This window comes from Phyllobates terribilis, unplaced genomic scaffold (genome assembly GCF_046119375.1).
Source record: "Phyllobates terribilis strain yellow unplaced genomic scaffold, ASM4611937v1 Scaffold_7__3_contigs__length_470593459, whole genome shotgun sequence".
NCBI lineage: Eukaryota > Metazoa > Chordata > Amphibia > Anura > Dendrobatidae > Phyllobates > Phyllobates terribilis.
In genome coordinates, this window is record NW_027362767.1 from 20,027,998 (window position 1) to 20,049,571 (window position 21,574).

The 21,574-nt window shown below is 49.0% G+C and overlaps 1 protein-coding gene across 1 annotated transcript; it reads right to left on the bottom strand.

Annotated features, from left to right (window-relative positions):
- Positions 1-1,600: 1,600 nt before the first annotated feature.
- Positions 1,601-21,306, bottom strand: NRDE2 (NRDE-2, necessary for RNA interference, domain containing). The gene is made up of 14 exons (XM_073638239.1): positions 21,173-21,306; positions 19,473-19,581; positions 17,729-17,914; positions 17,241-17,384; positions 16,430-16,865; positions 15,911-16,316; positions 14,391-14,524; positions 12,004-12,127; positions 11,578-11,753; positions 11,012-11,398; positions 9,873-10,735; positions 9,205-9,343; positions 1,938-2,009; positions 1,601-1,834 (listed from the first exon to the last, which is right to left on the bottom strand). Exons 1-14 carry the CDS (start codon positions 21,231-21,233, stop codon positions 1,709-1,711), a joined length of 3,363 nt encoding a protein of 1,120 aa, XP_073494340.1. The 5' UTR covers positions 21,234-21,306; the 3' UTR covers positions 1,601-1,708.
- Between the last annotated feature and the right edge of the window lie 268 nt (positions 21,307-21,574).

Genomic DNA, 21,574 nt, shown 5'->3' on the forward strand with positions numbered 1-21,574 from the left:
GAAGCATGGAGGAGGAGGTGTGATGGTGTGGGGGGGCTTTGCTGGTGACACTGTTGGGGATTTATTCAAAATTGAAGGCATACTGAACCAGCATGGCTACCACAGCATCTTGCAGCGGCATGCTATTCCATCAGGTATGCGTTTAGTTGGACCATCATTTATTTTTCGACAGGACAATGACCCCAAACACCTCCAGGCTGTGTAAGGGCTATTTGACCAAGAAGGGGAGTGATGGGGGGCTACGCCAGATGACCTGGCCTCCACAGTCACCAGACCTGAACCCAATCGAGATGGTTTGGGGTGAGCTGGACCGCAGAGTGAAGGCAAAAGGGCCAACAAGTGCTAAGCATCTCTGGGAACTCCTTCAAGATGGTTGGAAGACCATTTCCGGTGACTACCTCTTGAAGCTCATCAAGAGAATGCCAAGAGTGTGCAAAGCAGTCATCAAAGCAAAAGGTGGCTACTGTGAAGAACCTAGAATATAAGACATATTTTCAGTTGTTTCACACTTTTTTGTTAAGTATATAATTCCACATGTGATAATTCATAGTTTTGATGCCTTCAGTGTGAATGTACAATTTTCATAGTCATGAAAATACAGAAAAATCTTTAAATGAGAAGGTGTGTCCAAACTTTTGGTCTGTACTGTATGTACACAGTGACTGCACCAGCAGAATAGTGAGTGCAGCTCTGGAGTATAATACAGGATGTAACTCAGGATCAGTAATGTAATGTATGTACACAGTGACTGCACCAGCAGAATAGTGAGTGCAGCTCTGGAGTATAATACAGGATGTAACTCAGGATCAGTAATGTAATGTATGTACACAGTGACTGCACCAGCAGAATAGTGAGCGCAGCTCTGGAGTATAATACAGGATATAACTCAGGATCAGTAATGTAATGTATGTACACAGTGACTGCACCAGCAGAATAGTGAGTGCAGCTCTGGAGTATAATACAGGAGGTAACTCAGGATCAGTAATGTAATGTATGTACACAGTGACTGCACCAGCAGAATAGTGAGTGCAGCTCTGGAGTATAATACAGGATGTAACTCAGGATCAGTAATGTAATGTATGTACACAGTGACTGCACCAGCAGAATAGTGAGTGCAGCTCTGGAGTATAATACAGGATGTAACTCAGGATCAGTAATGTAATGTATGTACACAGTGACTGCACCAGCAGAATAGTGAGTGCAGCTCTGGAGTATAATACAGGAGGTAACTCAGGATCAGTAATGTAATGTATGTACACAGTGACTGCACCAGCAGAATAGTGAGTGCAGCTCTGGAGTATAATACAGTTCACCTCATATCTGAACACACAGCTGTAATTAGGCGTCAGCAGTAAGATGTTGTTCACAGGACATCATGCAGACTGATGCATTTGCGTAGTGAAGCTTGCAATCTAATTCATCTCCCCACACACCAGACCCTCACAATTCCTCGCCTCGTCATCAGACATGACTCAGGATTTGCTCTGCTATGATTGGCTCACAGTAGATAGCCAAGCTGATACACTGTAACACACCCTCAGCGGTGTGAACGTTTTTACCTAATACTCACATCCAGAAAAGGAAAAACCAAGACAAAATGGAGATTTCTTTTTTTTTATACAAACAGGAGAGCTGCGGACCTGCAGCGCCCCTCACAGGGGTTTATCATACACACAGGGGGAGTATAGAGGGCGACAAGGGTCAGTGACTAGTCCTCCAGTAACAGATCCAGCTCCTCCAGGGGCAGCCGGACCCGCAGCTCCTTCTCTGTCATCAGATCGATGATTTCTTGCAGCCGATCCGGGAAATATTCCACTGCGTCCAAATACAAGACCTGCGAACGGAAGAGGAGAGTGTCAGCGGAGAAACACAGCAGAGAACGGACCCCCTGCAGGGACCCCGAAAATACAGGATTCATGGGGTCAAGAACTACTCACCTTCGCCCAGGGACAGCTCTGTATGGCCTTATAGAACAGCCCCCGTCCCCGGTCCCGCTGCCCCTGAGACACCTGCAAAACAACACGAGGTCAGCAAGTAATATCCACCAGCAGCATAGTGAGCGCAGCTCTGGAACATAATACAGGATGTAACTCAGGATCAGTAATGTAATGTATGTACATAGTGACTGCACCAGCAGAATAGTGAGTGCAGCTCTGGAGTATAATACAGGATGTAACTCAGGATCAGTAATGTAATGTATGTACACAGTGACTGCACCAGCAGCATAGTGAGTGCAGCTCTGGAACATAATACAGGATGTAACTCAGGATCAGTAATGTAATGTATGTACACAGTGACTGCACCAGCAGCATAGTGAGTGCAGCTCTGGAGTATAATACAGGATGTAACTCAGGATCAGTAATGTAATGTATGTACACAGTGACTGCACCAGCAGAATAGTGAGTGCAGCTCTGGAGTATAATACAGGATGTAACTCCGGATCAGTAATGTAATGTATGTACACAGTGACTGCACCAGCAGAATAGTGAGTGCAGCTCTGGAGTATAATGCAGGATGTAACTCAGGATCAGTAATGTAATGTATGTACACAGTGACTGCACCAGCAGCATAGTGAGTGCAGCTCTGGAGTATAATACAGGATGTAACTCAGGATCAGTAATGTAATGTACAGTGGTGGCCAAAATTATTGGCACCCCTGCAATTCTGTCAGATAATACTCAGTTTCTTCCTGAAAATGATTGCAATCACAAATTCTTTGGTATTATTCTCTTCATTTAATTTGCTTGCAAGGAAAAAACACAAAAGAGAATGAAGCAAAAATCAAATCATTGATCATTTCACACAAAACTCCAAAAATGGGCCGGACAAAAGTATTGGCACCCTCAGCCTAATACTTGGTTGCACAACCTTTAGCCAAAATAACTGCGAACAACCGCTTCCGGTAACCATCAATGAGTTTCTTACAATGCTCTGCTGGAATCGTAGACCATTCTTCTTTGGCAAACTGCTCCAGGTCCCTGATATTTGAAGGGTGCCTTCTCCAAACTGCCATTTTGAGATCTCTCCACAGGTGTTCTATGGGATTCAAGTCTGGACTCATTGCTGGCCACCTTAGAAGTCTCCAGTGCTTTCTCTCAAACCATTTTATAGTGCTTTTGGAAGTGTGTTTTGGGTCATTCTCCTGCTGGAAGACCCATGACCTCTGAGGGAGACCCAGCTTTGTCACACTGGGCCCTACATTATGCTGCAAAATTTGTTGGTAGTCTTCAGACTTCATAATGCCATGCACACGGTCAAGCAGTCCAGTGCCAGAGGCAGCAAAGCAACCCCAAAACATCAGGGAACCTCCGCCATGTTTGACTGTAGGGACCGTGTTCTTTTCTTTGAATGCCTCTTTTTTTTCCTGTACACTCTATGTTGATGCTTTTTCCCATCTACTTTTGTCTCATCTGACCAGAGAACATTCTTCCAAAACGTTTTAGGCTTTCTCAGGTAAGTTTTGGCAAACTCCAGCCTGGCTTTTTTATGTCTCAGGGTAAGAAGTGGGGTCTTCCAGGGTATCCTACCATACAGTCCCTTTTCATTCAGACGTCGATGGATAGTACGGGTTGACACTGTTGTACCCTCGGACTGCAGGGCAGCTTGAACTTGTTTGGATGTTAGTCGAGGTTCTTTATCCACCATCCGCACAATCTTGCGTTGAAATCTCTCGTCAATTTTTCTTTTCCGTCCACATCTAGGGAGGTTCGCCACAGTGCCATGGGCTTTACACTTCTTGATGACACTGCACACGGAAGACACAGGAACATTCAGGTCTTTGGAGATGGACTTGTAGCCTTGAGATTGCTCATGCTTCCTCACAATTTGGTTTCTCAAGTCCTCAGACAGTTCTTTGGTCTTCTTTCTTTTCTCCATGCTCAATGTGGTCACACAAGGACACAGGACAGAGGTTGAGTCAACTTTAATCCATGTTAACTGGCTGCAAGTGTGATTTAGTTATTGCCAACACCTGTTAGGTGCCACAGGTAAGTTACAGGTGCTGTTAATTACACGAATTAGAGAAACATCACATGATTTTTCAAACAGTGCCAATACTTTTGTCCACCCCCATTTTTAGGTTTGGTGTGGAATTATATCCAATTTGGCTTCAGGACAATTCTTTTTGTGTTTTTTCATTGAAGACAAATTAAATGAAGATAATAATACCAAAGAATTTGTGATTGCAATCATTTTCAGGAAGAAACTGAGTATTATCTGACAGAATTGCAGGGGTGCACCAGCAGAATAGTGAGTGCAGCTCTGGAGTATAATACAGGATGTAACTCAGGATCAGTAATGTAATGTATGTACACAGTGACTGCACCAGCAGAATAGTGAGTGCAGCTCTGGAGTATAATACAGGAGGTAACTCAGGATCAGTAATGTAATGTATGTACACAGTGACTGCAGCAGAATAGTGAGCGCAGCTCTGGAGTATAATACAGGAGGTAACTCAGGATCAGTAATGTAATGTATGTACTGTAATGCAGTGGCTTGCGGCATTACTGTAATGGTCCAGGGTGTGTTCTGGCTGACATGTACCTCTCCCTCAGAAGGACTGATCACATGACTGTGACATCATTTCAGGTCCTGTGTGCACTGAAGGACTGATCACATGACTGTGACATCATTGCAGGTCCTGTGTGCACTGAAGGACTGATCACATGACAGTGACATCATTGCAGGTCCTGTGTGCACTGAAGGACTGATCACATGACTGTGACATCATTGCAGGTCCTGTGTGCACTGAAGGATATATAAATCTTGGTGCTTTTGAAACAGGGTGTGAAAGGCGTGAGGCCTGTTCCCCGTGTGTGGGACACCGTTAGAGAGTGAGGCCTAGTGAAGCCTGAAAGGCAAAGGCTGGATCCTTGTGTGTAAGAGATTCCAGTAGCCTTAGAAGGTACGAGGGCTGGAGACCCCCATCTGGGAAGCCGTAAAGCCACCGCTGTGGCAGAACAAATCTGATGGAAACCGCTAGACCCGGCAAAAGGTAAAAGCGGTGCGTTATATGGACACTGATGTAGATACTTTGCTGAAGGCTGTAACTGGAGCCAAGTGGGCCTGTCTGCCACTTCAAAGGCTCTTGGATGTTATGTGTGTAAACATGCCGGTGAGCCACTGAGATGGACTATGTTATAAGCAGTTATGAAGTGTAATAAACTGCTGGATTGTGAAATACTGGAAAGACGTTGCATGTGTGCTTTAATTCACCCGATGAAGCGAGTGTCCCCCAGCGTGATGAATAGCGCTGCCTTACATGTGGTTGGAGAATGCGGGCAACTGCAGCCCGGTTGGTAGGGGCAACTGCAGCCCAGTTGGTAGGGGCAACTGCAGCCCGGTTGCTAGGTGTAACGGCACAGGACGACGAGTGTGGATACAAGCATCTTGCTGTAACTCGGCGGGGTTACGAAAATTGTCCTCGCACTCAAACCTGGTTTGCTGTTGCTCGGCGGGGCCACGAAAATTTTTCCGGGGAGAGCGGTGTGAAGTGTCTAGTGTGAATAGTGTACCGCGATGGCCATGAATGGAGCAGTATTCCCAGACGGAATGGAGAAGGGGTTAGATGTCCAGCTGCAAACGTTCTGCAGCAAAATGGAGGGTCCTGAAGAAAAGCAGGAGCTGATAAAAATGGCTGTGAAGGGAGCAGAAAATAAGACTGAAGCTGTTGAACGATTAAAGTGCCTGTTAAAATTGCAGCAGCAGGCATTTGAGAAACGACATCAGGTCTTGGTACAGGAAGGGCAGGAGTTGTTGGCCCTTTACAGAATGGCGGTAGCAGACCATTCCTTGAGTTCTCCTGTGGCACCGGTGCTATCCCAGAGAGGTCGTAAAAGATGTTGTGAACTGGGTCCTAAGACTATTGCTGATTATTTTTTGTAAAAATCCCCCTACAGGTGTGGGTGTCCAAAAGGGGGCGGAGTCTCAAAACTGGGCGGATTTTCAAAAGAGCATGGAGTATAGAAAACAAAAATTTGTTACTGGTTGTGGGTTGGTACCGCCTAAAAATGACAATTTGACCATTGATAACGGGGTAGCTCCAGTAGAAGGGGTTGACGTCAAAGTGGGAGGTGACTTGTTGGTCCACGACACCATGGGGAGTGACACAGACCCCGTAGCTGACAGTGACACTATGAAAGTAGAAAGAGAGTTCAGTCAGGAGGGGCTAAACGAGGGGAGAGAGTTCCCCCTCTCGTCGTCGACGGCGCAAGGGCCACAAAAAAGTTGCTCCTGTAGATTTTGCTAAAAGGGCAAATAAAGAAATTGCAAGGCTGTGTGCCTTTATTCCGAGTTTGGATCCTCTTTTGGAAGAAGAGGAGGTGACGTTGCCAGTAGCAACCTCCGGTACAGTACTGAGACAGAAGGATCAGGATCTGACAGCCCTGAAAGAGGAGGCGGCCAGTCCTGACCAAGAGCTGGAGCCTATCAGGCAGCAGTGTCAGAGTGACGGGCAGCAACTATGGGAAAACCTGGAGAACGTGTCCTCAGACCAGCGGAGCCTGGAGTCTGAACGGCAGAAAATATACCAGGTTGTGAGGAACTTACAGCGAGAACTGGAGGAAAACATCGAGGAAATCAACAAATGGAAGGAAAAGTTCCAGAGAATTAAAGAGGAGGTTTCTCAATTGGAGCTTGACAAAGCGGAGTGTGAAGATGACTTGTGCGAAGTGAAAGATCGTTTCTCCCTGGTACGGTTAGAGCTGTACCAAGTGAAGAAAGAGCTGTGTGAATCCAAGAAGGAGTATGGTGAACTCCGTAAGGATCTGCAACAAATTAAGAGAGACTATGAGGATCTCCTCAAGGTTAAGGAAAAACTAGAGGATGATAAGGCGGATGCAGAGCACATGCACCGAGTGATTGAGACCACTCTACAGGGTGAAGAAGCTGAAAGTCAGTTGCCCCTGAAACCTGAGCCGGTTGATAGTCTGGAGACCACTGGTGAGACAGAAACCTCTCGGTACAAGTGCCTCATAGATGCACCCGAGGATTTGAGAGAAGAATGCACCAGAGAGTCAGTGCATGAAGAGTTTAAGAAGGCCGTGGGAGCCTGTGAGGTGTACCTGACCTCAGAGGCTAAACAGCTGGTGGTCCTGTCCACGACCAAAGTCACAGTGAAGAGGGTGGCTATCCTAAGTGACATGCACTGGCAATGTGTTTGCCTGAAGCGGTTTGTCCGGTTGAAGACGGAACAAGCCATTAGACGACTGGAGCTTATGAGAAAAGCTCAAAGTCTGCGGGAAGAGGTCATCCGGGTGCCTCAGGCTCTGGTAAGAAAGCTCATTGGGAGAAATGGCCGAACCATGCAGATGATGGTAAAGAAGTCTGGGGTGGTGAAAGTAAGCAGTCCACGTGATCGTCAGGACTGGATACCAGATGAAGACGGCATGGTGTCATTCTCCGCTGTAGGAACGGAAGAAAGTCTAGCATATATACGCATGCTGATGGAGTACCGAGTGATCTACCTGCGAGAGGTAGAACAGTTGAATCTTGCTGGACTACGAGTGGAAAGACAGAATCGCCTGAGCAGCAGAAGATGGCAGCCATCTAGAAATTGTGAGACCAGACAGAGAAAGGGCCCTTCAAATAATAGAACGGCTACAGTAGAAGTTAGAGACTTTCCAAGATTTCCTGAGGATAGTGGGCGTGGGTTTAGAGGTAGTGAGACCTCCAGTAACTCAGGTCTGAGTGGCCCATACAAACGACCCAATAGAGTACGGGACAGTACGGAGTCGGACCGGACCTTAGATACCAGGGCATGTGAGTCACACTGCTGTATTGACCGCTGGAAGCAGGGGAGGTCTGACAAGGTTACGACCGACCGCTGGGAGTGGAGGAGGTCTGACAAGGTTACGACCCGGAAATGTGACTTGACGAAGTCAGTGACAATGACAGATGGTAGGTCCCTAAGGAATGGGCTAATGTCGATGACTAATGTTCCAGGGGCTGAGCAGCGCAATTGTCAAGTACATGGTCTCTGTGTGAACTGTGGGTTATAATGTGATTGTGTATATTATGTGTTCAACCCCACAAGTTTGAACAGAGGAGGGGGATATGTAATGCAGTGGCTTGCGGCATTACTGTAATGGTCCAGGGTGTGTTCTGGCTGACCATGTACCTATCCCTCAGAAGGACTGATCACATGACTGTGACATCAGTACAGGTCCTGTGTGCACTGAAGGATATATAAATCCTGGTGCTTTTGAAACAGGGTGTGAAAGGCGTGAGGCCTGTTCCCCGTGTGTAGGACACCGTTAGAGAGTGAGGCCTAGTGAAACCTAAAAGGCAGAGGCTGGATCCTTGTGTGTAAGAGATGCCAGTAGCCTTGGAGGGCAAGTGGCTTGGAAGACAAGAGTCCTGAAAGGCAGGGCTGGATCCTTGTGTGTAAGAGATGCCAGTAGCCTTGGAAGGTACGAGGGCTGGAGACCCCCATCTGGGAAGTCGTAAAGCCACAGCTGTGGCAGAACAAATCTGATGGAAACCGCTAGACCCGGCAAAAGGTAAAAGCAGTGCGTTATATGGACATTGATGTAGATACTTTGCTGAAGGCTGTAACTGGAGCCAAGTGGGCCTGTCTGCCACTTGAAAGGCTCTTGGATGTTATGTGTGTTAACATGCCGGTGAGCCACTGAGATGGACTATGTTATAAGCAGTTATGAAGTGTAATAAACTGCTGGATTGTGAAATACCGGAAAGACGTTGCATGTGTGCTTTAATTCACACGGTGAAGCGAATGTCCCCCAGCGTGATGAATAGCGCTGCCTTACAGTACACAATGACTGCACCAGCAGAATAGTGAGTGCAGCTCTGGAGTATAATACAGGATGTAACTCAGGATCAGTACAGGATCAGTAATGTAATGTATATACACAGTGACTGCACCAGCAAATAGTGAGTGCAGCTCTGGAGTATAATACAGGATGTAACTCAGGATCAGTAATGTAATGTATGTACACAGTGACTGCACCAGCAGAATAGTGAGTGCAGCTCTGGAGTATAATACAGGATGTTACTCAGGATCAGTAATGTAATGTATGTACACAGTGACTGCACCAGCAGAATAGTGAGTGCAGCTCTGGAGTATAATACAGGATGTAACTCAGGATCAGTAATGTAATGTATGTACACAGTGACTGCACCAGCAGAATAGTGAGTGCAGCTCTGGGGTATAGCAAGAGTGTATGAATACATAGGTGACTTCCTCACCGTGAAGTGCAGATACATCCTCCAGAGAAGCAGACATCGGGCCCCCGGCTCCGTGCTCAGTCCGCGCTCGAACAACGCTTGGATACGATTGGACAGGCCGGTTTCTGGCAGGACGGTGAATACGTCTCCGGTTTCTCCCCTGTAAATCACGTCACGTTGCAGCGATCAGTAAGAAGTGGAAAAATGGTGAATATTACAATATTTTTATCTTGTTAACTTTTTTTTTAAAACAAAGTTTTAACATTAAATACAGAAAACTTCTGCAACTTTTGAACAGACGTTATGTGTCAACTCCATATTGAACAGATCCCTGCTTGCTGTCAGTGCCGGAAATCATTCCACTGTAAATCTATAGGGAGAAAACAAATACAGTGCAGGCGATCCGCAGGGAGATAAAGCCATCTACATGGTGGCAGTGTGTTACAATGTATCAGTGCAGGTAAGATCCTGCTTCCTCAGCTCACAGGAGATTGTGTGGAATGAAACGATTGTAACAAAACCTCAGCTGTAAGAACTAATGGTTCGGTAAACCATGATAGTGAATTATCCGACTCACTGACAGCAAGCTGAGATCTTGAACACGGTGAGGAATTGAGACACAAAGTTTATTAAGAAGTTGTAGGACTTCTCCTTCTTCATCCCCTCAGTCGGCGGCAGCACGGCGTTACCTCTGCACAGACTCCACCAGCTTCTTCCTTCCCTCTTCCGCTCGGATGGCGAACAGATATGGCTCCAGCGCGTGCGTCGCCCTCCTGACACCGTCTATGAACCTCCGGGTTTTGCTGCAGTCGAGAGATCGGCTCTCTGCCTGAATGTAGGACTTCCACAGGGTGACGTTATGGGGGAACAAGCGCAGGGCGGCCATTAGAGCCTCCCTGAGAGGGGCCCGTGGGTAGACGCTGACCCTCATGTGGTACTTCAGTAAGTTAGTGTGCATTACGGTGACCGCCTGCAGGGGGCTCCACGAGCCTTGTGCTTCATTGCATTCTCCAGCAGGGGGGGCCAGAGAGTCAGAGACCTGACGAAACACTGCAACGGCAGAGTCTATTCCTACAGTGAGATATTGAAAGAGAGCAAAGCAGCCGGTTACGGCGACCAGCGCGGAGTCCGCTGAGTCTTCCAGCGCTCGCTCGTATGCTTTCCTTGCCTTTAATATGCTGACGGCAGGAACCGGCCCTTTATATGGCCCATTGGGGGAGCCTTCAGCAAGGCTAGTAAGGATGTGGACGGCCCGGGAGCCTGCCTCGGGCCCAGCCGCCATCTCTGCTTCCAGCTCCGCATACAGCAGGCAGAGGCCTCGTAACGCCTGGTCCTTTAACCCTCGGCTGCCTGCAAGCCCGATTGCGGCATCGAACACTTTCCTGGCCTCTTCTGTGTTCCCCAGCAGCCACTCCAGCAGCGCGTACTCCCTCCACAGCGCCAGGCTGTTCCGGTTCGCTGGCTCTTTAAGGAGCCCTTTTGCCAGACGTTTGCTCCTTTTTCCTTGGTTTTTCAGCTTTTTCTTATTTTTCACATGCAGGCAACGAACAACCTGAAAACGAGAAAGCAAAGACACCACTGCATCAGAAACTGCGCAGACAGAAGGCGCCAGACGGTGCGGCCAAAACTGCGCCAAAAGCGATGGCCAATTGCCGCCCAGTTCTGTGTTATGATCGCACCATCCTCTCCCGCCCTCACTGATCATGTCCTGATACACAGCTGCAGCTCTTGTTACAGTGTGTCAGAGCTCTTTCCTGCAGCCGCATCAGTGCAACGTGACCAGGGAATGTTTTCTTTCACTGACAGCAAGCGCGGAGCAGGCAGATACCTTGGATATTTCATACTGCAGCCAATAGACGGAAAGCTTCATCTTCTCGTCCTCCGTAAAACTGGACATGGCGGACTGAAAGACGTCTTGTATGAAGCGCTCGCCCTCCTTACACTGACCGATCAGCGATCTGCCTCTGCTCATCGTATCAAGATGGCCGACGGCGCCAATTCCAGACAGCGGGAGCTCCTGGGATGTCATCATCCGCTCGCAAAAAGACGCGTGGTCAAAGATGGAGGCATTGTCCAGGTAGAGGTATAAAGAGGCAGGGGGCGGTCTGGAGTCGCAGGGAACCCCCAGGAACTGAAGGAAGGACAGCACGAGCCGCAACTTCAGGTCCGCACTGGAAATCTTAATCATGGAAGATCCGATGTCGTCAAAGAAGACCTGAAACAAGACGAATACGACAGAGGACGTGAAATAGAAACTGTTAATCCAGAACATAAAATGTCCTGGATTATCCGATACTAAATTTGCTGCTATCACTATTTCTACACCCTTCTCCATGAACGAGAAGAATTACGAGCGCAGCTCTGGATGTGACTGGAAGGTCTTGGTGCTCTCACCTGTCTCTCGGGGTCCTCGCAGTCGTCCTCTGTTTGTTTTTTGGTTGGATCTGGTCTCCATGGTATCCAGTGTTTGGCCTCCCGGGCGCACTCCATATTCAGCCAGATATCAGGCCTGGGGCGGCTTTTATCCTTAATACCAATCTCCTCCTCCGCATCCTCATCCTCATCTTCACCTGGAGACGAGAAGGCTAGACATCAATGAACCTGCAGCTGCTAATAAAATCTGTCCGAGCTTCGTTTCCTCACTAGGTTGAGATCTCTGCTGACTTTCAGTGAGTAGAAGCGTTAATATTTCCATCTATAAGTCAGTTACAATTGTGTCCAGTCTAATCAACAATGAAACCGAACCTGCGCATTAAGTATCGCAACACGGACGGAGCAAAAACTCTGATCTCCCCTCACATAGATCCATATGGGGATTACCCAGATCACTGATGACGACCCAGCCGCCCCGCTCCTGCTGCCTCATCCAACAACTCCAGCCTTTTGCTCCTTTTTCTCCAAACCGAGGTTCCCCGCTGTCCCAGAAAGGCTCAAAAAATTCCACCTGAAAATAAAAGAATATCAAAAAGTTATCTTACTATTAAGACTAATAATGAATTACACCCTGTATTATACTCCAGAGCTGCACTCACTATTCTGCTGGTGCAGTCACTGTGTACATACATTACATTACTGATCCTGAGTTACATCCTGTATTATACTCCAGAGCTGCACTCACTGTGAACATACATTACATTACTGATCCAGAGTTACATCCTGTATTATACTCCAGAGCTGCACTCACTATTCTGTTGGTGGAGTCACTGTGAACATACAGTACAGACTAAAAGTTTGGACACACCTTCTCATTTAAAGATTTTTCTGCATTTTCATGACTTAGAAAATTGTACATTCACACTGAAGGCATCAAAACTATGAATTAACACATGTGGAATTATATACTTAACAAAAAAGTGTGAAACAACTGAAAATATGTCTTATATTCTAGGTTCTTCAAAGTAGCCACCTTTTGCTTTGATGACTGCTTTGCACACTCTTGGCATTCTCTTGATGAGCTTCAAGAGGTAGTCACCGGAAATGGTCTTCCAACAATCTTGAAGGAGTTCCCAGAGATGCTTAGCACTTGTTGGCCCTTTTGCCTTCACTCTGCGGTCCAGCTCACCCCAAACCATCTCGATTGGGTTCAGGTCTGGTGACTGTGGAGGCCAGGTCATCTGGCGTAGCCCCCCATCACTCTCCTTCTTGGTCAAATAGCCCTTACACAGCCTGGAGGTGTGTTTGGGGTCATTGTCCTGTTGAAAAATAAATGATGGTCCAACTAAACGCAAACCGGATGGAATAGCATGCCGCTGCAAGATGCTGTGGTAGCCATGCTGGTTCAGTATGCCTTCAATTTTGAATAAATCCCCAACAGTGTCACCAGCAAAGCCCCCCCACACCATCACACCTCCTCCTCCATGCTTCACGGTGGGAACCAGGCATGTAGAGTCCATCCGTTCACCTTTTCTGCGTCGCACAAAGACACGGTGGTTGGAACCAAAGATCTCAAATTTGGACTCATCAGACCAAAGCACAGATTTCCACTGGTCTAATGTCCATTCCTTGTGTTCTTTAGCCCAAACAAGTCTCTTCTGCTTGTTGCCGGTCCTTAGCAGTGGTTTCCTAGCACTTATTTTACCATGAAGGCCTGCTGCACAAAGTCTCCTCTTAGCAGTTGTTGTAGAGTTGTGTCTGCTGCTAGAACTCTGTGTGGCATTGACCTGGTCTCTAATCTGAGCTGCTGTTAACCTGCGATTTCTGAGGCTGGTGACTCAGATAAACTTATCCTCAGAAGCAGAGGTGACTCTTGGTCTTCCTTTCCTGGGGTGGTCCTCATGTGAGCCAGTTTCTTTGTAGCGCTTGATGGTTTTTGCAACTGCACTTGGGGACACATTCAAAGTTTGCCCAATTTTTCGCACTGACCAACCTTCATTTCTTAAAGTAATGATGGCCACTCGTTTTTCTTTACTTAGCTGCTTTTTTCTTGCCATAATACAAATTCTAACAGTCTATTCAATAGGACTATCAGCTGTGTATCCACCAGACTTCTGCACAACACAACTGATGGTCCCAACCCCATTTATAAGGCAAGAAATCCCACTTATTAAACCTGACAGGGCACACCTGTGAAGTGAAGACCATTTCCAGTGACGACCTCTTGAAGCTCATCAAGAGAATGCCAAGAGTGTGCAAAGCAGTCATTAAAGCAAAAGGTGGCTACTTTGAAGAACCTAGAATATAAGACATATTTTCAGTTGTTTCACACTTTTTTGTTAAGTATATAATTCCACATGTGGTAATTCATAGTTTTGATGCCTTCAATGTGAATGTACAATTTTCATAGTCATGAAAATACAGAAAAATCTTTAAATGAGGTGTGTCCAAACTTTTGGTCTGTACTGTACATTATTGATCCTGAGTTACATCCTGTATTATACTCCAGAGCTGCACTCACTATTCTGCTGGTGCAGTCACTGTGTACATACATTACATTACTGATCCTGAGTTACATCCTGTATTATACTCCAGAGCGGCACTCACTATTCTGCTGGTGCAGTCACTGTGCATGTATATTATTGCCCACTCCTCAATCCAGAATGACAGATCTCCAATTGCAGCAAGCAAACTTGTGAATGCAGCTCTGGCTGTGATTGGAGTATGATGCCAGTCAGGATTTGCTGCGTTATTGAGGGTCTCCTCTATATGGCACAGTGTAGTGAAGCCTGGATGGTGGTGGGAGGACCCGGCGCTCCTGTCGGAGGACTTACCTGCTCTTTCGTGCTCATGTTCTTCACGCTCTCCGGCTTATAGAAGGTGAAGTCCATGAGAGCTTGGAGCAAGGCCGCGGCTTTCTCGCAGTGCCCGGCCTGGCGCAGGAAGTGACACTGCTGCAGGAAGATATCTGGAAGAAGAGCGACATTGATATGTCACCATTTATAAGACCTCTGCTTGCTGTTAGAGGCTGGAAACCCTTTCTGTCCTTGTCATTCTCACATAATTACTCACAGCTGGAATCAGTCTGGTTCTTCCTGTGTGAACTAATCCTGAGCAGAAAGCGGACTGGGGTGTTGGGAGTTTGTTACAATGTATCAGTGCAGATAAGATGTATCAGTGCAGGGCCCGCCGACGCCACAGTGCCGGGCCCGCCGACGCCACACTGCCGGGCCCGCTACTGGCTGCAGACAGATATCTTGAAGGCACTTTGTAGTCTATTCTGATCCCCATCTTTAGTTCTTGTCCAAACGTCTTACCGTTTGGGGTCTAGGAGTAAATGGTCGAGACCCCCGAGGTGTCCATCTCCAGGCTGTAACCACAGGGGCGCAGCAGGGTTCAAAACAACACGTCGCCCAGCAAAAAAAAACCTTATAGAGTCATGCAATAATAAAAAAAGTTATGGCTCCACAAAGAAGAGGAGGAAAAAATAAAAGCGCAAAATCAAAATTGTTGCAGTGGAAAATGCAGATCTGAAAGTGAGTATGCGGCAGTACTGAATTCTGACTGCAGGTGGCAGCATTTCTCCACCTGACTAAGAGAGAAGTCTCCACTCACCACACAAGCTGCATCACATAGGGAATAAACAGAGAGGTCTCCAATCACCACACAAGCTGCGGTCACATAGGGATTACACAGAGAGGTCACCACTCAGGAAATACACAGAGGAGTCTCCACTCACCACACAAGCTGCATAACATAGGGAATAGAGAGAGGAGTCTCCACTTACCACACTAGCTGCATCACATAGGGAATAGAGAGAGGAGTCTCCACTTACCACACAAGCTGCTGTCACATAGGGAATAGAGAGAGGAGTCTCCACTCACCACACAAGCTGCATCACATAGGGAATAAAGAGAGGAGTCTCCACTTACCACACTAGCTGCATCACATAGGGAATAGAGAGAGGAGTCTCCACTTACCACACAAGCTGCTGTCACATAGGGAATAGAGAGAGGAGTCTCCACTCACCACACAAGCTGCATCACATAGGGAATAGAGAGAGGAGTCTCCACTTACCACACAAGCTGCTGTCACATAGGGAATAGAGAGAGGAGTCTCCACTCACCACACAAGCTGCATCACATAGGGAATAAACAGAGAGGTCTCCACTCACCACACAAGCTGCTGTCACATAGGGAATAGAGAGAGGAGTCTCCACTCACCACACAAGCTGCATCACATAGGGAATAAACAGAGAGGTCTCCACTCACCACACAAGCTGCTGTCACATAGGGATTACACAGAGAGGTCACCACTCACCACACAGGAAATACACAGAGAGGTCTCCACTCACCACACAAGCTGTGCTCGGTGCCGGGCAGGGCCGGATGAGACCGCATGGTCCCGTCGTGCACCGCGGACAGCGTGCTCAGACACTTCCCATAGACGGCGTTCACTTTGGACACCGAGAAGCTGCTGAATTGCCCCTGAGAAAACTGCAGGTATTTCCTCCAGAGCTGCGCATCGTTGGGGTGCAGGAAGATCAGCTTCTGCCACTCCTGGCGCAGTGCGGCGGCCTCCCAGAACTCTGCGCAGAGCCGCAGCCGCGCCAGCTTCAGCTCCGTGCTGCCCGGGTTGCTCTCGATGGCTCTCTCCAGAATAGAGAGCTTCTTCTCCAGCACCATCTTTACTGACATGCGGTGGCCGTCCGCCTCGCTCCCGCTGGTGGAGTACATGCTGGGATGATGGATCAGCTCGTCCTGCAGACAGAGTGGAGAGATCAGTCCGCCGCTCCGGACTCAGGAAAGCTGGGTGACGGCATCACACCTGTCCTCACCCAGCAGATAATACAGCTCATACATTACTAAGGGACCTGAAATGACACAAACTCCATCCACGCCGCCACGTCTCCAGGATCTTCTCGGACTCTCCGGTTGTAATCCTCCACCTTCTCCAGGACGCCTGTGTCTCTGGGCTCCACTGCCGGGGTCCTGCTCTCCGGCCCCCCTTTACCCTGCAGCCACAAGGTGGTGGAGCTATCGTACACTCCTAGCGGATTCACCCAGCTGGCGGGAGCAGAGGTGTCGGCTGCACAGTCCTTCACCGTAATAAAGGCAGTGCCGGAGGAGTCTGCAGCGTCCACACCACAGCACACTGCCTCCGCCTTGGCCCGCAATGTCTGCACCGCCGTCCGGCTGTAGTAGCGCTCCGCCCTTTTCGGAGTCGTCTTCTTGTGGTTTTTGTCCTCCCAGACGATCTGCTGCTTCTTAGGATCGAGCCCCAGACAGGAATGACCTCTCCTTCTATATCTGAGGAGGGAAAACAGGACAGACATTACAACTACCCCCATCAAACGGTGAGTAGGACGCACGGTGGGGCGTTTCTGCAAATCATGGCACTTAAAGGGATAGTTCCTTAAGTGAACATCGCACTAATCTGCACCTGACATCGCTGCACTGCCCCCTGGTGGGCAGACACTATGCTTTACAGCCGAAGCTGGCGGATGATTGGAACCTCAGCGCCCCTGTGCATGTCCGAAGTAGTATGGCAGGGCGCACAGTCAGGACTGGCGGCACCATCGAAGACAGTGTGCAATTCCTGCACGTTGTGATGCCGCAGATTGCAGTACGATATTACCTGCTGCGGCCGCTGCCACCCAAGCGGCGCCTCACACTCATCCTCACCGTGCAATGTCCGCCCGGTACAGCGACTTGTACTCCCAGTTTGCCCGATCGGCTTTTCTATCAATCCTGAACGTCTCCTCGGGTGCAGACGGGGCTTCATCTAGCCAGATAGAGCGGCCGGCGGCTGATACCAGAGAGTCCCCCCTGCAGACAACAAGTCACATCCAGCAGCATGAACACACGCAGGACGGATTAACCCTTCATAGAGCAGAATTAGGTGGGTTCAGGAGATGTATCAGGAGCTTTCCATGACTACTGGCGACAAGCAAATAGGAAGATGTTGCAAAACTTCAACTCTCAGCCTCCCAATTGGTTTTCCCACAATAAGCAACTCAAAGGGGGTCATGAAGCCACTTGAAGCCCCCATAATACTAAATTCACAGTGCGCTGAACACGCAGGTTAATGAGCGGCAGGGGTCACTGCAATGACGTCCACAGGACAACAATCGCCACCTACGGTCAATGGCAGAAAATTAGCTTTTACCCACCTGGCCGCTGACACCAGCCGAGGGTCCTTTAAATCTCGGACATTACCCTCATCATCCTCATCGCTGCTCCTTTTCCGCTTCTTGTTCTTTTTGTGTTTTTTTTTCTTCTTTTTCCTTTTTTTTCTCTTTCTTTCAGCCTCAGAATCCGCCAACTCGCTCGCAGACGTCTGGATTTTGGAGTCATGACTGTGAATGGCACAAAGAAGCCCTCAGTGATGACTGCTTAAAGGTAACGTAAGGGAAGGTGTCACCAAAAAAGTTTTTCAACAATTGAAAAAATGTAAAGCATTGATGTTTTAATGACATATTTTTAGGGCATACGTCTGAACGAGGCTTTAAGGCTCACATAGCAGAGCTGAGTATAGTTCAGAGTACAGGAGCATGACGACTTCTCTGCTGCGCTCTGAATTCTGCAGCACTAACAGCGGCGGTGAGCGCAGGACGACAGCCTGATATTGTACCACTAATCCCAGGATACCCCCCTGTCCTCACCAGTGCAAGAAGTCACCGGCGCAGACCAGCACTCACTGCTGTAAAGGTGACTTCTTGCAGCGGTGAGAACAGCTCTGCAGCCTGGAACTAGTAATACAGCTGAGAGCACAGCTCTTGATTGCAATAAAATGGCGAGTGGCTCCCCACAGCTGCTAACTGGACAGCCCAGGGGGTGTGCATAGTTCACAGCTGACGCAGCCACAGTGTAAGAGATGCGGTCGGACCAAACTTTCCTATGCCCAGGGGCGGCCATATTTGCAGTGTGTGAGCGTCATGCTCAGAAACATACACATCAGCAAATAAAAATGGCAGCCTCCAGCAACTGCAGATAAAAATATAAATGTTCAAACAGGACAATTCATTTTATATGAATAATAATTGATTATATAATCAATAATTATTAATACAAAAATTGTGACATTCCCTTTAAGGGGGCTTAGTAAGCCTTATGGATTATAAAAAAAGAAAACAGCAAATTTTATATACACATTGTTTTCCTAATTTCCTCACTTGATCCATCGATTTACTTCACACTTATTTTTTCTTTTAGCGCTAAAAAAAAAAAAAAAGTACTTCCTCTAAAAACCACTAGGTGGAGCCCATCACACACAGATTTACTTTTGATGGTTTTTCACCTCTGTATATAAACCTGGACAGTGACAGCAAGCAGAGATGTGGTGAAATACAAAGTGTATTAGAAGCTGCAGAACTTATAATTAAGAATTACTCCAAGTGCAAATTGATTTTGGCGACATCTTGACGTTTCCAGGAACACAAACTAAAGAAAATGCATCAAGATGAGAATGTGCGGCTACAAACTGGTTCCCCGCACCCGGTGTTGGATATCATTAGCATCCCTCAGAAACGGCAGCGCTCTACACGTGAGATTATCAAGACAGACAAACTTTTTAAAACTTTGTGTTTCAAGGACTCTGCTTGCTGTCAGTGAATATGACAATGAATTGTATATATCCAGGAACTGAAAACCTGCTCTGTAATAATATTACTCACAGCTGAAGGTTTGTTACAATTGTATCCAGTCTACACAATCACCTGTAAGGTAAGCTTCCTGGACTCCAGACTGATACATTGTAACATAAAAATCAGGACAAAAGATTTCTTCAAAAAAGGATTGTTTAAAGTAGATGCAATTGTAACAGACCCTCAGTTGTGCGAGTCATACTAAGGGGTCAGGACTCATTTTTCAGAATACAACTCCCATCAGATCCTGTGCTGAGTGTTATCAGTCTACCTGGACAGCGGTGATTCGGGGCGAGAGGGCGGTGGGGCGAGCTGCGTGCGCTGGTGCAGGGACAGAGCGTCCTCTGTACAGAAGCTCCGATTGTTCAGCCAGTCCAGCCCTATGGAGAAGATAGGAAGAAATGAGACAACACTGCAGATACCGCTCACCCACAGTGACCCCAGACAAAGATTCACCCGAAGAGGGGTACAGGGGTCTATGGCAGGGGCGGAAGGGTACAGGGGTCTCTGAGGTGAACATAAGGGTAAGGGGGTCTATGGCAGGGGCGGAGGGGTATGTGGGTCTATGGCAGGGGCGGAGGGGTACAGGGGTCTCTGAGGTGAACATAAGGGTACGGGAGTCTATAGCAGAGGGACACAGGGGTCTCTGAGGTGAACATAGGGGTACGGGGGTCTTTGGCAGGGGCAGAGGGGTACGGGGGTATATGGCAGGGGCAGAGGGGCACAGAGGTCTATGGCAGAGGTGGAGGGGCACAGGGGTCACTGAGGTGAGCATAGGGGTACGGGGGTCTATGGCAGGGGTACAGTGGTCTCTGAGGTGAACATAGGGGTATGGGGGTCTATGGCAGGGGCAGAGGGGTACAGGGGTCTATGGCAGGGGCGGAGGGGTACAAGGGCCTATGGCAGGGGCGGAGGGGCACAGGGGTCTATGGCAGGGGCGGAGGGGTACGGGGGTATATGGCAGGGGCAGAGGGGCACAGAGGTCTATGGCAGAGGTGGAGGGGCACAGGGGTCACTGAGGTGAGCATAGGGGTACGGGGGTCTATGGCAGGGGTACAGTGGTCTCTGAGGTGAACATAGGGGTATGGGGGTCTATGGCAGGGGCAGAGGGGTACAGGGGTCTATGGCAGGGGCGGAGGGGTACAAGGGCCTATGGCAGGGGCGGAGGGGTACAAGGGTCTATGGCAGGGGCGGAGGGGCACAGGGGTCTATGGCAGGGGCGGAGGGGTACAAGGGTCTATGGCAGGGGCGGAGGGGTACAGGGGTCTATGGCAGGGGCGGAGGGGCACAGGGGTCTATGGCAGGGGCGGAGGGGCACAGGGGTCTATGGCAGGGGCGGAGGGGTACAGGGGTCTATGGCAGGGGCGGAGGGGCACAGGGGTCTCTGGCAGGGGCGGAGGGGCACAGGGGTCTATGGCAGGGGCGGAGGGGCACAGGGGTCTATGGCAGGGGTGGAGGGGTACAGGGGTCTATGGCAGGGGCGGAGGGGTACAAGGGTCTATGGCAGGGGCGGAGGGGCACAGGGGTCTATGGCAGGGGCGGAGGGGTACAGGGGTCTATGGCAGGGGCGGAGGGGTACAGGGGTCTATGGCAGGGGCGGAGGGGCACAGGGGTCTATGGCAGGGGCGGAGGGGTACAGGGGTCTCTGGCAGGGGCGGAGGGGCACAGGGGTCTCTGGCAGGGGCGGAGGGGCACAGGGGTCTATGGCAGGGGCGGAGGGGTACAGGGGTCTATGGCAGGGGCGGAGGGGCACAGGGGTCTCTGGCAGGGGCGGAGGGGCACAGGGGTCTATGGCAGGGGCGGAGGGGCACAGGGGTCTATGGCAGGGGTGGAGGGGTACAGGGGTCTATGGCAGGGGCGGAGGAGTACAGGGGTCTATGGCAGGGGTGGGAGGGTACAGTGGTCTTTAGGGTAGTGCTATAGAGAGATCTTTATCACGGGAGGATATAGTGGGGTCTCTCTGGGAAATACCCGTCTGTTCACTAGCAGCTCCCGAACTAGAACACCCGGCAAAGGCTGGAAATAGAGCCATGTCTGCGTCTCTGTCAACAATCCTGTCCTTGTCGCACACAATCTACGTCACACACTTCCACTTTCGGACTACTTCTCCCAGAACGCACTGCGACAGAAAGTGACGCTTCACTGCGGGAGATGAGCCGCACTGACTGACGGGAGACGTAGTCCGTACTCGTATGGCAACACGAGAAAGTGCAGCGGAAACTTCTTCACAAACTGTGAGAACCGCAGAAATAAAGTGCAAAGCAGTGAGAGTGTGACCGGGGAGCACGGCGGCCCGAGCTCCGGTAACAGAAGGCTTGCCACATCCATAGTGCCAAGTGCCATGAGATGGTGATAAAAGACGTTTTTTTTTTT

Bases quoted from the DNA above. Each gene is read 5' to 3' on its own strand.
- NRDE2 (XM_073638239.1), bottom strand. From the start codon at position 21,233: ATGGCTCTATTTCCAGCCTTTGCCGGGTGTTCTAGTTCGGGAGCTGCT. The intron at 16,317-16,429 runs GTCCCTTAGTAA...CTCTGTCTGCAG, and splicing joins TGGAGTTTGTGTCATTTCAG to GACGAGCTGATCCATCATCC. The intron at 10,736-11,011 runs GTATCTGCCTGC...TCTCGTTTTCAG, and splicing joins TGCAGTATGAAATATCCAAG to GTTGTTCGTTGCCTGCATGT.